Raw genomic sequence first — 14,908 nt, 5'->3', positions numbered from 1 at the left:
TCTTCATTGCGGGTCGAATGACACCCTGCTCGTCTTGCCATGGGGGAACCTGTCTCAAAATTGCAGGCTCACACACTCCAACGCAAGCAAATGGACTGAACAAAGCAGGCCGGCCATGGACCGTTGGCGGGAGTAAGCATTAAGTCTAGGTAGTTACTAACATTCGTGACGATCCAGGAACTTTCCGATCGCATTCGGAGGCTCGAGAGTCTTGTTAAAAAAATCAGCTCAGCCTCTGGCAACCAGGCAGGAGCGATCCAGGACTGCCGAGACTTCCACGAGCGCGCATGTGGCAGGCACAGGGCTTGGACGGAGTCATCCACGGCAAGTTCGCACCCTCGACCACACATTTGATGGATTCTCATGAGAAATGCGATAAGCTAACAGCTGCTGTGACACACAGCCTTTTCGATCGATCGAGGGCTCCGACGATGCCCAGCTTGCCACTGCAAGTCTCCCAAGTCCCAGTTCATGGAAACCGGAGCCTTCCGTCGGTAGTGATCATGACGACGGATTTTGTGCACAAGGAACCAGTGACGTCTGGGCCAATTTGATCCACGGGGTATGTCTTGGGATAAAGCGACATGATATTCGGCTCAAGATCAGAAGGGCTAATATACCCCTTCATTACTCAATATAGGAACGAGGGACAGAACATGCCGATCAAGATATCGAAACGGACGGGTCAGGACAGGACGAGCCCGTCAATGGGGCTGCCTTTTGCTTGAACTTGTTGGGACTAAATGAAACGTGCATCTCCAGCTCAATGCCCTTCTCCCGCGATAAAGAAGCAATCGGAAAGTTGTGTCGTGTCTATCTCCAAAACGTGGACCCCATCATTAAGGTGCTTCACAGACCATCTCTGAGTCGATGGTTGTTGGAAGGAGATAGGTACCTTGGCTACCCGGAAGAACATATTTCTGTCATGGCATTGGAAGCTGCTGTGTGCTATGCAGCCGCCATCTCTTCGACAGATATTCAATGCAAGGCCCTCTTCGGCATGAGCAAAGCTAGCATGGTATTGACACATCGCAAGATTTGTGAGAATGCAATTGAGCGGGCCGGCTTATTAACGACGCGAGACAGAATTGTTCTTCAGGCATTTGTCCTATATCTTGTAAGTTTTGTGAGAAGGCCAAGCTCGTAACGTTTTCAAATTTTACTGGGCCGCTGACGAAACGCCGGCTTTTACAGATAGGCCGAAGATCAGAAGAGAAGGGCACAGCTGTGTGGACTCTGGTGGCACTAGCCGTAAGGCTCACGATGGCAATGGGCCTAAATCGAGAACCCGACGGATTGGCCCAATCTGCTGAAACTTTTTTCGATCAGCAAATGAGGCTTCGGTTGTGGCTGACCATCTGCCTCCTCGACCTACAGGCTTCTTTTGCGCAATCCACGAAACCCTTGATCAGTTACATGGATGCTGAAGCTGCCGTGTGCAAAGTTCGACACATAAATGATGACGACTTTGAGTCTTCTACCATTAACGAAGTGCCTGACCGAGAAGAACTTACCGACACAACCTTTGCTCTTGTAACATACCGGGCACAGGTCGCGGGGCGCTTGCTGAATTTCGCGGGATCAGAGCCTGGTGTTGGCAGCACCGCAAGTCGCTCCCCTCCCTCCTCTGACGCTTTCCCAAGTCGGGAACAACGAAGGCACTGTGTCAGTCAGTTTCAGCAACAGTCTCTGGCGCTTGTTCATTTTTGTGATCCAGAAAGCTCCCCGTACGCTTGGTTCACCTGGCATAGCACACAGTGTCTTGTGTCTGCGATGAGACTTTCAGAGCTGCTGCCCTTCCAGTATACCTCAAGCTCCCGGAGCCTACCATCTCAGCTATCGCCACGGCCACGAGGTGACGCAGATTTGCTTCGAAGGGCTCTCCAAAACCTTGAAAAAACGCAGCTCATTTACACGGACCCCCGCGGTGAGGGCTTCCGCTGGTATATCACAATTCCATGGCTGACACTTTCCACCGCTATAAGTGAATGCGCATCATGTACGGACACGACGTTGGTGCGTCGGGCCTGGCCTGTGATAGAGGCATCGTACATGCAATACGAATCGCACTTTGTAGAGAGCAGCATTGAAGCATCCCGTCCGTCGCTAGCTTTTTTGTTCAACCAGATTCGAGAGAAGCTGTCACCGATATCGCAACAAGGAAATCTTTCTCGCTGCAGTCCATGCGAGAGTACGGTCAGAGATGCAGCTTTAACGTCACTTGACCAACTCGTGGCTGGAAAAATCAACCAAGGCTCTTCAGCAACTCCAGTCGGCTCAGCATTGAGTGCGGAAGAGGCGTTACAGAACGGCTCTTCTTTCGGCTCTGACGCCTCATATACCATATCAGCACAACTCTTCCCGCAGCATGATTGGCACCCTGACTCGGTCTCCTTGGAATACGCGTCTGCAGCGGATGACTGCACAGCGACCCCCAACCTGTACCACACAATTTCTTCAGAGATTTTCGAGGCTTCTTGGCTAACTGGCGATGTGATGGGCGTGTGCTCGAACATGAACGAGGAGGATAATGCCTTGATTACTAACAATGAAGCGAAAAATAAAGAACCCCTCCAAATATAGAATAATGGGAGACTCAAGGGGTCGGGTGTGCTGTAAAGGCGGAGATTGATTGGTTGTGAAAAGGGCCATGCCAGTAATCCGCGGGTTACTCTGTCTTGTTAGCGAAGCCAGGCCGTCTGTGCTGGGCACATGCAGAGCACGCATTTGGGACTTATACGTCGGCTACGAGGGACAACAACACCATGAACAAGAAATAATTTCACTTTGATGTATGAGAAGTCAGTTTTGTGATGCTTCTGCCATTCCTTATTGGCGTCACTTCAAGCCGCACACCCGATCGTCTGCAACCGGCACTGCGCTCTCATTGGAAGTAGATTGCAGTCTGTTGCACGACAAAACGGAGACGTTGCTTTACACGAATCCCGGACATTTCGGAGACGTTATTGCTGTTGTGGTAGCTTCTGATCTCAGCCAACGGGAAAGTGGCTTTTGACGGGCCCGAAGCGCGGCTTCGACCGGAAACTCACGTCCGGACCGGGCTCGAAAAGACGTCCGGGCTCGAAAAAACGTCAGGGCTTACTGGACCGTCAGCCACCGCAGGAGGCTTGCAGAAAAGGGATTGACGTGGCAGTCAGTACATGGGAAGCGAGACAATGCCGTGGCCAGAAACTGAGAAAAGGGGGAAGTATCTGGTGATTTTGCATAGGTACTTACACGACTTTGCAGATTGCTCGACGTGTTCGGGACATGAGCAGTCTCGTTACGAATAACTGACATGAATCATTACGGCATGCGAAACATACAATATGCTTGACTTTGACATTTCCCACCAACAATGGGGTCACGTAAAAGCTATGCTCACATGCGAAGTTCATCGTTGCCGCTACTGTTACAAAAACCACGCGAAAATGCCCCAGTCCTTCATGTCATAGAGTATAGACAAGAGGGTTCAAGCCGATGCTTCTGAAACGAGGACCTGCCGAGTACAAAAAAAAAACGGTGTCCGCCGGCACACCAAGGCGAACCGCTTCTGTCCCTGCGTTTTGGACGCCCCAAGACCTACAACAGCAGTCCGTGTGTCTGAATTAGCTGCGCGGCTTTTGACTCAACTTCCATACTCCGACAGCCGGCCAAGGTCTTGATTTGCCCGTCGGCGAATGTCGGACGAGCGGTCCAAGTATTCGATCCCGTGTGCTAGATTTGGCAACTTGACAGATTATCTTGGCGATGAGACTAGCATGGTCCAGGTCATGTCATCTCCGATCTATCCATATTCCCGGCAAATAGTGCAGCAAAGCTCCACCGGGGAACATGGTGGTGTCATCCCAGATGGAACATGTAGTGAGAAGGTGAGAAGGTGTTGTGCCACCTTTTCTCACCATGGTCTTGCAGATCAAAGTCAGCAATGCATTTCGAGGTGAGATGACGCCAATCTTTGATGCGTATGCGGAGACCTGTTGGCAGAAGAAGGCAGTGAAACCGATTTTATGCCAAGCTGACAGCTTGCTTGAGCGGATCGTGGTCACATCGCGGCCGACAGCAACCCCAAGGATTCCTGCAGGCCCAAGGATGTATATATCCCGAGAGAGATGGCGATCTGCAGCCGCAACGTTGTGATTCTCTCACAACCTCTGCATCAATTTTGGTACCAGGATTGTGGATTGACTGCAGCTGAAAGCTGAAGAACGGAAACTGCTGGGCCAAGTCTTGCTTCATTTCCCGCCGATCACCTGAAGGCTCGAAAGTTCCTCGGCTCCTCAGGGATGCGCAGCTCAGCTAGTCGTAGCTCGGCATGGAAGAGTGGCATATTTTGGAGTGTGAACGTTGCGAGATTGAGCTCAATTATGTAGCTTCTAATGAGTCCAAGCTGTAGCGTCTCCTCCAAGAACCAAAGGCCGGAGTGCCCACGCTGACGGCATCTGATACATTCGCTCCAAATACATTCAGCCCAGGTCAATGTGAAACTACCTACACGTCTATTGGGAGAGGGAAAATCACGCTTCATCTTCAGACTATGCACACACTACCCACCCGTCTCCATGCTCACTCGGCATTGTCAGACTTGGGCTTCGCAGCGCGAAACAGGAACACGGCCCCAACGACCCGGACCTCGACCTGGTGAAAGTTTCGTCTCAGGGCATGCTCAAAGTCGTACGGATTGTCGTCCGCGTTCTGGAAAATACCCGCCTCGACAACCTTTCGCCGCATGTGAGCCGCAAACCGGCCGTCCTTCCGCACCCCCCTTGCCACCACGGTGGCTCCGTGGATGACGCCGTCGGAAGTCATGTTGTTCCTGATGTGCGAAAAGATGCCGCACTTGTCCTCCACCGTGGCAGGGATGCAGTGCAGAAGATAGTACATGGAGACGGAGTCGAACTTGTCATCCACGGGGAGGGGCTTCAAAATATCAGCCACGATGCCACGCGCGTCCGACCGCCCGCATCGCTTCAGGCCAAACTCCAGAGCCGTCTTTTCGATATCCACAAGGGTGACCCTTGTTGTCGCCGGGAGGCGGCCCTTGCGGAGGTAGTAGCCCGTTCCGATGCCAATGTCAAGATGGTTCTTGCCGACGTTGGCGCGGAACTGAGGCAGCGGGTATTGCGAAGTAGGACATCCCCAGGCGTAGGTGCTGACGATGCCGAGGACCCAGTAGTCGTAGACGAGGAGCCGTCTCGTCTTGTACAGCTCTGCCGTCTTCTCGTTTGCCGAGGAGGCCGACAACGAGGCTGGCATTTCCTCGTCCTTTGAGGCACAAGTGCGAAATACGGTGTTTGCTACACCAAAGGGCTGTGAAGCTTCGAAGCGCCGAGAGGTGGGGTGGGAAAGTAGTTGAAACGACGAGATAAAGTATGAGGTTTTGGCTCGTCGCCGCCGTGCGCGCTGCTGCTTGTTCGACGTCCGGGGCCTTATGACGGCGACCAACTGGACTGCATTGGAGTCTCGGAGTTTGCGCGCAACGGGAAAAAGGGAGTGCTCGGCGTCTATCTGTACGCCTCCGTTCCTTGCTCTACAATGGCGATTTCGTGAACTCTTTGCCGCAAAACCCGGGGACAAACCCCGAGCCCGCACAGCCGACCAAGCACTCCCACGGGACTTGAACGGCACCGGTGGAGGGAGCTCATCGTGCGAGTTTGTTAGAGACCAGCACCTCGGACTTCTGTCGAGCGGCCAAGAACATCGCAGGGTCTTCAGCCCGACCGAGTTGATTTGATACCGGCGGGAGCAGCCAACACCCTCCGGCGTGGTTGTCCCGTGCAATTTTGGCACCGCAACAGGAACAGCACAAGAGCAGCCTCCAGCATGGCGACACGAATTCCATTCGACGAGTCCGTTTGGCAGGAATATCTTGCGGGACAGGAATCTCAGCTGCCGCCGCTCCGTGACGTCCAACATGTGACGGATCGGGTGGTGCGTATCATGGGCGGAAATCCGGGCATGATGCAACTACAGGGGACAAACACGTACCTCGTAGGGACCGGGAGGTCGCGAATTCTCATTGACACCGGCGAGGTATGTCGGACTCGGAATGACTCCAAAACTCGCGCCTGATGGCGACTGACCTGTCGGGAGGGACTGCCGTGCTGGATCGAACGCGTCGTCCGGGTCCTTCAAGACGCGCGGCTGGACCTCGCCTTCATCCTCCTCACTCACTGGCACGGAGACCACACTGGCGGTGTCCCAGACCTCGTGGCCTACGACGCCAACTTGGCCGACAGAATCTACAAGCATCAGCCCGATCGCGGCCAGCATCCCATCGCGGACGGGCAGATGTTCTCGGTCGACGGCGCCACCATCCGCGCCGTCTTCACGCCCGGCCATGCCATCGACCACATGTGTTTTGTGCTGGAGGAGGAAAACGCCCTCTTCACGGGGGACAATGTCCTCGGGCACGGATTCTCCGTGGTGATGGATCTGGCCGTCTACATGAGAAGCCTGGACCGCATGGCCGCGCAGAACTGCGCATCTGGCTATCCTGCTCATGGCGCCGACATCGTCGACTTGCCGGCGAGGATACACCAGTACGTCCACCACAACGAGTTCCGCATTCAGCAGGTCGTCTCGGCTCTGTCTTGGCATTGCGCAAAAGGTGCCAAGGGGGGGATGACGCTGCAGGAAATCGTACAGTCAATCTATGGCAATGTGCCGAAGGAGATTGTGGACAATGCCCTGGTCCCCTTCTTGTCGCAGGTTCTGTGGAAGTTGGCCGAAGACCGGAAAGTTGGTTTCTGTCCTGGTGAGCCCAAGAAGAGGAGGTGGTTTGGGCTGGCGGCGGCTCATTGAGTGGCCCTTCTTACGGCATTGCATTTTGGTGCTTTTGACTGAATCGCTCCCTGATAAAAGTCTGGTGTTGTAATGAGATCATCTTGAAAGGCGGTCGACTTCTGACTGAGAGCGTGAAACGAGTCAGCGTCGCTCTGGCTTTGGGTGGACGACGGAAACAAGAATGCTCTGTACTTGAAATGAACGAAGAGGACGAAGACTGTAGAGGCTATATTTTTCTTGTCCGACATCTACAGTGTATATTGCCCCAAGGGGACCGTTAAGCCGCTACGTCCGCAGCTTTGGCTGCTTGTGCCGTCTTCTTTCTCCGCTTCTCCGCAATATCTTGCCATTCAGCCATAGGCCTGTGCAACACGTAAAACCGAGTTCTAGATCTCTTGACTGCCTCTTGGACGCGTTTGCAAGCCCCATCGTAGTAAGCAGACACGGCCTGTTCCAGGCATGGATTATTCACGATAGCGGAGGCAAGCTCGACACTATCCAAGAGGGCGTGGTTGCCCCCTTCGCCACCGAAAATCGGCATCGCATGCCACGAGTCCCCAGCAAAGACAATGCCCTGCTTGGCGCCTTTCCTGGCATCTTCGGTAGACATGTAGACGCATCGGCTAACCCAGTGAAATACTGAATGTTGCTTCATAGTCTCCGGGTTGACGTACCTGGCCCACGGTTCCGCAAGTTTGAGCGACGAGAGTTCTTCCACCAGCGACTGAGGGATATCGGTGGACATGTCGTGGGACTTGGCATCCTTGTCAAATAGAACATCCTTGGGGCCACGAGCTGGCCTCGAGTACGACCAGTCTAGATAGACCTTGGACTTTGTCATGTTGCAAATCGTGATGGGGGTATTGAAGCCGTCACCAACACCTGCTAAAATGTTTGAACCATTGGCCAAAGGATTGATGTACTGATCAAACTCCTGGCGCGGCATATGGAATTCGCCGTGGTAGACGACAACAGGAATGACTTCGGGAGCAATATGAGGAAGAATCTGACATCTAGCTGCGCCGGCGTATAAGAAACGTTGCCAACTTGTCCAGGGGCGAAGAAACCACTCTAGATTACTTACCTGCAGAATGCACTCCGTCAGCAGCAATGATCAAGGAACCGGTATACTGGGCTCCATTTTCAAACACAGCCGTCATGTTTCCGGGTGTGCCGCATACGTTCTTGAGCTTGTGCCCGTATCGCACATCCAGCTCATCGTCGCCGCAGTCGGCAATCCATGCCCGCAAGGCATTGCGATTCGCTCGCATTACCACTGGCCTGTTTTTCTCAGGTGGTGCGACAAGCACCTGGCCAGTTGAGTTATCACGCATACACAAATCGACCCATCCGGTACCGCCGACGTGTCGATCCGGGGCGACGGCTTTGGCCATGCTCTTGAGGGATACTCCGCCGAGACCTTCGAGAAGGGCCATGTAACCCCAGTCGTGCAAGCTAATGGCGAAGCCTTGACTGCGCTCTGGAGGTGAAGACTCAAAGATGATATTCGGAACGCCGTGGTTTGTCAAAATTCGTCCGGTAGCAAGGCCCGATAGACCTGCTCCTATTATCAGGATGGGAGTGACCGGTTTGTTTGCCGCCATTTTGCGCCGATGAATTGACAGTCCGTAGCTCGACAGCCTCAATGGGAACCAGATACGCTAAGTGTTTCTCCAGATCGATGCCGACAGCGCCTTGGATATTTCACATATTTAGGCCATGTGATGAACCACCACATTGAGCACGCAGTTGGCATCACACAAAATAGCTGACCAGGCCTCCACCAATACTAGCTGTCATGGTGTCCATATTCACATCGACGGTTTTTATGGCTTGTCGATCCGATTGGTCCGTCGCATACTACCAAGGAATCTCATCGTTCTTCGCAAGGCTGCAGGATTGCTCAGTGCTGGTTCTTAAAAGCCGAGTGGTGGTGGTTCGACGAAAGTAACATTCGTTGCGCAATGGTCCAATTTTCCCCAACACTGGCGTCAGCGCCAGCGCTGAGAACCATCAATTGCATTCAAACATAGAAATAGTATAATGAGAAGCGAATATGCCTGACAGCAATGACAATATTTTGCTGCCAATATCGTCACAGCCCGCTCTGTAGTTTGCGCGAAATGACTTGGTGTTTTCAGACGGGAAATAATGGAAAGTCGGTCGACGACGCGTGGGCTCATGCAACGTTCTGTTGGTCAAGGAAGGAGCACAGTGCACACCGGGTGGCAGGTACTCACTGCTGACTCATCCTTCCTCAGATCGGTGGTGCAGAAATAATCTTGGGCGCGCACGAATCTCTTGCTTTGCAAGTACTCCGTAAGCCAGTGACAATTCCATCTCGCGTCTAGCCTGGCATCGGCATCATGTCTTTTGAAAGACAGTCGGCCTTGAATCGCAGGGTCCATACTGTGGTCGAAGACCCGAGCTTGTCGCCTTTGTCGTAAGAGGAACGCTCTTCGACAATGCCACAACCACTTGCCATAGCCCCTGCTCCGGGAAAGTCTCCGTCTATGGAAGTCGGCATCGCCTCAACTCCGGATTCTGAGGCAATGCATTTCAACTGCCAGTCGTGTGTTCGCAAAAAGGTCAAATGCAACAGGGCCTTGCCCGTTTGCTCTAGGTGTCACAAGGGCAAACTCGAGTGTACATATCTTGCTCCACCGCCAAGGAAAAGAAGAAGAAAGCACGATGAGGATCCGAGTCAACGCCTGGCTAGATATGAGAGCATTTTGCGAGCTCATGGCCTCCTACAGGCAGCGTCGGTGTCATCTTCTCCCAGCGAAGATGTGCCAGCTCAGCGTAGCAACCATGGAGTAACTGAAGTTTTGTCCAACAAACAAGGTCCAGCCGAGGTCGGCAAGCTGGTTTCGGCGGATGGTAGGTCTCGCTACATTGATAGTGTTCTTCTTCTTCCGGCTGGAGATGGAGATTTGTGTGAACTATCAGATTCGGACTCGGAGGCTGATCAGGATCACGCCAAAACTCCGACAAGAGACCAAAGTGCATCCGGTAGTCTAGGCTTCTTAGCAGGGGAAGCTATTCCGTTGGCTATGTTTGGACATCATCAAAGTCTAGCAGCTATCCATCCAACTCGCGATGAGGCCTTGACCCTCTGGAACGTCTATGTTCAAAATGTCGAGTCTCTGTGCAAAATTCTTCACACTCCTACTGTTGGACAGATGGTCGATGCGATCTCTCGGAAGCCTGATTCAGTCTCAAAAGGGGATGAATGCCTAATTTTCGGCATTTACTACCTTGCCGTGTTCTCCTTGCCGGATGCCGACTGTTTGCAGACATTCCATGCGCCGAAACACGATCTTATCACAAAGTACCGCGGTGCTGTGCTTCAAGCACTAGTCAATGCGTCATGGTTGAAGACCACTTCGTTGCGTGTGCTACAGGCCTATGTCATGTTCCTTGTGGCGGCACGCAGTCAGGTCGACCCGCACACATTCTGGAGCCTGACAGGAATCGCTATCCGACTCGCGCAGCGTATGGGACTACATCGTGACGGGGAAAATCTTGGTCTTCCGCCTTTTGAGGTCCAAATACGCCGTCGACTATTTTGGCAGCTACTCCCTCTTGACACCTATGCTGGCCAGGTTTCGGGGACGGGCATTTCGATAGCTCCAGACAGCTGGGATACCAAGCAGCCATTAAACATCAACGATGACCAAATTTACCCTGGAATGTCTGAGAGACCAGAAGAAAAGAATGGGGCCACAGAAATGATTTTCAGCCTCGCAAGGATAGAACTGTCCAGCTTTTACGCCAAAACGGGTGTCAAGTTGAAGGGCGCGGCGGTATCTTTCAGAAACTCGGAGGATTTCGAAAAGTTGATCAATGACGTCGAGGGCTCAATAGAGATAAAGTACCTTCGGTACTGTGATATCTTGAACCCTCTACACCTTTTAACGCTCGGGGTCGTACGGTCAGCTGCGAATATTGTCCGTTTGCGCAACCGAATGACACCAGTAATGGATAAGACCGTGACGGACCTTGAGAGAACCGAGCTTTGCGCTCTTTCGGAAAGAATTCTTGAGACGGATAGTACTATTTACCGAAACCCGTCCTTGAAGAAGTTCCAGTGGCAAGTGAAGAATTTTTTCCTCTGGGATGCACTTCTCTGTATTCTACTCAGCATCACGAAATCTGGCTTTTACAAAGGAGCGGAGTTGGACAAAATGTGGAATTTGGTCGGGGAGGTCTTCGCAAACCATGGGGATCTGCTGGAGAGAAAGAGAGTCTTGCATTCCATGATCTGTGAGGTCACATTAAAGGCTTGGCAAGCGAACCCTCCCAGGCAGCATGGACCTGAACCTTCCTTCATATCGTCTCTCCAAAGCCAGCCTAAACGCAAGCTCAGGACGCAGCAAGACGCGGCCGGTGAAACCGCCAGTGAAGTAGATAGTAGTCATGATGCGATAGAGGATGCTTCTACGCTCGATGGGCTCTTCGGCAACATTGACGGTACGAATCTGATGATGGAAAGCAGTTTGAAGTCGAACTCGTCAGATTGGTTGTTCTGGGATCAATTCTATCGCGATACAAATCTTTGTTGAGTGACCAAGGCTTCGGCGTCGTGTCGCCGGTGCTAGGCGCCGTCACCTGAGGCTCGACGGTATATGCGGAACGTGTTTACTAGTCGGGTGCCTTGAGTCATAGGAAAATTGCAAAAAGTCGACTCCTACATACTGGAGTATGAGGCGGAAAGCTAGTAAATCAACGCATGCGGCCATTTCACTGATATCAGGATGAGAATCACAATCACAATACGAGACATTTTGTCAGCTCCATATTGTCGGGCTTAGGGCGGCAGTACCACGTCGGGTTTTGCACTCGAGAGTTGTTGCTAAGCCGGAAACTGTTTCAGTCACGATTCAACATCGGATTTAGAGGTGAAGGTTGTGGCGAAATGGAAAAGCCGGACATGCTATGTCTGAGCCGTGGAACTGGCCTATCTCATGTCGTTGTCCTCGGAGTTTTACGACATTCCTGATTGCAAGCCTTTGTATTTTGTCCGTCAAAACATGAGCCAATTTGTTTAGTTTTGGGACAGAAAAGACTCCAAACTGATCCTTTCACAAAAGGGCCCCTGGTTGATTGAACCGTTGCCACCAGACAGAAAGGCGCTGACCAAGCATCATGGAGAAGTACGAACCAAGGACTGGACCTCTTCCGGGATTCGATGCAATTCGCATCAAAGTGAACCGTTTCATCGGGAAATTCCAAGCGTACATCCAGTTTTGTGTGGCAAGTTTCCCAAAAGAAAAGAAGCTAGTATATTCTACAGCATCCACCGAGGATGAAGTCAGAAGCGTCTCCAGCGAACAAGAAGATGAGCTTCTCTGGTGCCCTCCGTCACCAAGGACTAGTCAGATGTGGGACTTCCTGACGAGAATAAACACCAAATATGGGCAACGCTTCACCACGTACAAGGAACTACATGCCTGGAGCACAGAACAGACCTCCGACTTCTGGCGCGAAGCGTGGGACTACTGCGGTATTCGACACTCGCGACCCTACAAGCAAGTGGTAGATGATGCGTCACGAATGTGGCCAAGGCCAACATGGTTCAAAGATGCGCGTCTGAACTTTGCTGAGAACCTACTATTCCCCCCGCAGCCTGTCTCGGAAGATGACATTGCTGTAATCAGCGTCACGGAAACGCAACGAGATAGCCTTACGTGGAAGGAGCTACGAAAGCGAGTGCACCAGTGCCACGCAGCCATGAAGGCAATGAACATAAAGCCAGGAGACAGAGTCGCTGGCTACGTTGCGAACCACAGCAGCGCATTAGTAGCCATGTTGGCTACGACGTCTCTTGGAGCGATTTGGACGGCTGTCAGCCCGGACACCGGAGTCACGGCAACGTTGGATCGGCTTCTTCAGATAGAGCCTTGCTTACTATTTGCCGACAACGCAGTGGCTTACAATGGAAAGGCATACCCGGTTCTGCCCAAGTTGCGCGACATCGTTCGCTCCCTGCCGACCTTGGCGGCTGCCGTCATCCTGCAAACCTGGCACCAACAGGAGGAGCCTGGTTGCGCTGAGCTCGACGCCAGAGTTCTCAGCTTTGATGCATTCATATCTAATGGAGATGTGTCTCGCAGCATGGAGTTTGCCCAAATGCCGGCAGAACATGCCGTCTTTGTCCTCTACAGCTCCGGCACCACGGGGGCGCCAAAGTGCATCGTCCACGGCGCCATCGGCACCCTTCTTCAACACAAGAAGGAGCACGTTATCCAGAGCGACATCAGGCCGGGGGACCGTCTCTTGTACATCACAACATGCATGTGGATGATGTGGCATTGGTGCGTGTCGGGCCTCGCATCCGGTGCCACAGTCGTCCTATACAACGGGTCTCCCTTTTATTACGTGAACGGAGATGATGCAGTCAGAGACGAGCTGGCCATGCCCAAGATGATTGATGAATTGCACATCAACCAATTTGGTGCGAGTGCCAGGTTCTTCTCCATGTTGCAGCAGAACCGGCTCATGCCCAAAGACCAGGGCATGAAGCTCAGTACGTTGAAGGCGATTTACTCGACCGGGTCGCCGCTCGCGCCGTCCACGTTCAGATACATTTACGAAGCGTTTGGACGTGTGAATCTGGCGTCAATATCCGGCGGCACAGATATCATATCTGATTTCGGCACGCCGTCACCGCTCTCTCCCGTGTACGCAGGAGAGATCCAGGCCATTGCTCTCGGGATGGCAGTTCAATCATGGGGTCCAGGGGGCCACAATCTAACTGGTTCCGGGGAGCCGGGCGAACTCGTCTGCGTGAAGCCATTTCCGTCCCAGCCGGTAAGCCAACCACCATACCACACACTCTGATCCGAAGCTGACGTGGCTCAAGGTCCAATTCTGGGGACCAGACGGAGAGTCGAAATACAAGGCTTCGTATTTTGACCGATTCCCAGGAGTATGGGCTCACGGCGACTACGTTCGCATAAACCCTCGAACGGGCGGGCTCGTCATGCTCGGCCGATCTGACGGAGTGCTCAACCCCAGCGGTGTACGATTCGGAAGCGCGGAGATATACAACTTGATCCTGAAGAAATTCCCAGAGACTGTGGAGGATTCGCTGTGCATTGGACGCCGCAGGGAAGGAGACATGGACGAGACAGTCATTCTCTTCTTGAAGATGCGACGGCGTGACTCGTTTGGTCCAGAACTTGAGGCAGCAGTGAAGGGGGCCATTCGGGGGGAACTTTCGCCCCGGCATGTCCCGGCCATTGTGGCCGAGTGCCCAGACATTCCCGTCACGGCGAACGGGAAAAAGGTCGAAGTCCTGGTCAAGAGGATCATGAGCGGACCAGGGGCGGCGCTCGGTCGACGCTCCGGGACCGTGAATGAGGATTGTCTACTCTGGTACAAGGAGTGGGCAGAGAAACATTGATGTCAGCATTCGAAGCCCATATACTATTAAGAGAGCAAATGACCAACACGTCACGTAGTCGTGAACGCAGGCAAGAGGCCCTTTTGAGTCCCAATAACGCGGTCCAATGTGTACAAACTATAGCCGGCCCAGGTTTGGCCACGCGAGCGACGTGCCAAGTTGCAGTCTGAGCACGTTGCGGAAGGATACCCGGTAGCCCGAATCTTTGCAAGGCTTTAGATACATGGCTTGCGTCCAAAGCAGAGCTTGTTAAAACATGTAGAAGCATGGCTTCAATAGTTGTTCATTCGTTAACCCGAGCCCTCAAGTCGGGGGATACTCCCAGTATAAGTTACTACTCACTGCCCATAACCCAAATTCGAGATGGGCCTCCAACAAGCCCCAAAATCGCCCTCAATTTTCGCCAGGTTTCAAGTCTGGGTCCGGGACAATGGGAGGCCAAAAGCACGCACCAAGAGCGAGTTCAGCCAAGGGCATCGCGTGCAGGCGCAGATGCTGCGGTACATCCATGCATGCTTTGTGTTCAGAGGGCAAAAATGCGCCCCGGAATGCGTACAGAATGACGGCAGCCGTGGGATACGCTCTTTGGAACCAGAGCTCTCGAGGCAAGTCAGTGTGCTCGCGTCCCCGGGATGGAATCTCTCCGAGCCCGCTGAAGCGCCGATTACACATGTCACGCACAAGCAGTCGATCATCTCCTGGCCAGTCGTGCCA

The 14,908-nt window shown here is 53.0% G+C and overlaps 6 protein-coding genes across 6 annotated transcripts; 4 read left to right on the top strand and 2 right to left on the bottom strand.

The window, feature by feature from the left end:
* Positions 1-925: 925 nt before the first annotated feature.
* MAM_04646 (uncharacterized protein) lies at positions 926-1,859 on the top strand (the record flags this gene model as incomplete). Its single annotated transcript, XM_040823444.1, has 3 exons — positions 926-1,117; positions 1,195-1,727; positions 1,787-1,859. 3 exons carry the CDS (start codon positions 926-928, stop codon positions 1,857-1,859), a joined length of 798 nt encoding a protein of 265 aa, XP_040678697.1.
* A 2,707-nt stretch (positions 1,860-4,566) lies between these two features.
* On the bottom strand, positions 4,567-5,256 carry MAM_04645 (uncharacterized protein; the record flags this gene model as incomplete). Its single annotated transcript, XM_040823443.1, has 1 exon — positions 4,567-5,256. One exon carries the CDS (start codon positions 5,254-5,256, stop codon positions 4,567-4,569), a length of 690 nt encoding a protein of 229 aa, XP_040678696.1.
* A 567-nt stretch (positions 5,257-5,823) lies between these two features.
* MAM_04644 (metallo-beta-lactamase superfamily protein) lies at positions 5,824-6,804 on the top strand (the record flags this gene model as incomplete). Its single annotated transcript, XM_040823442.1, has 2 exons — positions 5,824-6,033; positions 6,094-6,804. 2 exons carry the CDS (start codon positions 5,824-5,826, stop codon positions 6,802-6,804), a joined length of 921 nt encoding a protein of 306 aa, XP_040678695.1.
* A 259-nt stretch (positions 6,805-7,063) lies between these two features.
* On the bottom strand, positions 7,064-8,390 carry MAM_04643 (FAD binding domain-containing protein; the record flags this gene model as incomplete). Its single annotated transcript, XM_040823441.1, has 2 exons — positions 7,064-7,803; positions 7,871-8,390. 2 exons carry the CDS (start codon positions 8,388-8,390, stop codon positions 7,064-7,066), a joined length of 1,260 nt encoding a protein of 419 aa, XP_040678694.1.
* Positions 8,391-9,251: 861 nt separating this feature from the next.
* MAM_04642 (uncharacterized protein) lies at positions 9,252-11,351 on the top strand (the record flags this gene model as incomplete). Its single annotated transcript, XM_040823440.1, has 1 exon — positions 9,252-11,351. The coding sequence occupies one exon, from the start codon at positions 9,252-9,254 to the stop codon at positions 11,349-11,351; it is 2,100 nt and encodes a 699-aa protein (XP_040678693.1).
* Positions 11,352-11,934: 583 nt separating this feature from the next.
* Positions 11,935-14,194, top strand: MAM_04641 (acetoacetyl-CoA synthase; the record flags this gene model as incomplete). Its single annotated transcript, XM_040823439.1, has 2 exons — positions 11,935-13,599; positions 13,652-14,194. The coding sequence occupies 2 exons, from the start codon at positions 11,935-11,937 to the stop codon at positions 14,192-14,194; spliced, it is 2,208 nt and encodes a 735-aa protein (XP_040678692.1).
* Positions 14,195-14,908: the final 714 nt, after the last annotated feature.

This window comes from Metarhizium album, assembly GCF_000804445.1.
Source record: "Metarhizium album ARSEF 1941 chromosome Unknown scaffold_10, whole genome shotgun sequence".
NCBI classification, from domain to species: domain Eukaryota; kingdom Fungi; phylum Ascomycota; class Sordariomycetes; order Hypocreales; family Clavicipitaceae; genus Metarhizium; species Metarhizium album.
The sequence above is the reverse complement of the archived record's forward strand: the minus strand, read 5'-3'. Positions and strand labels throughout refer to the sequence as shown.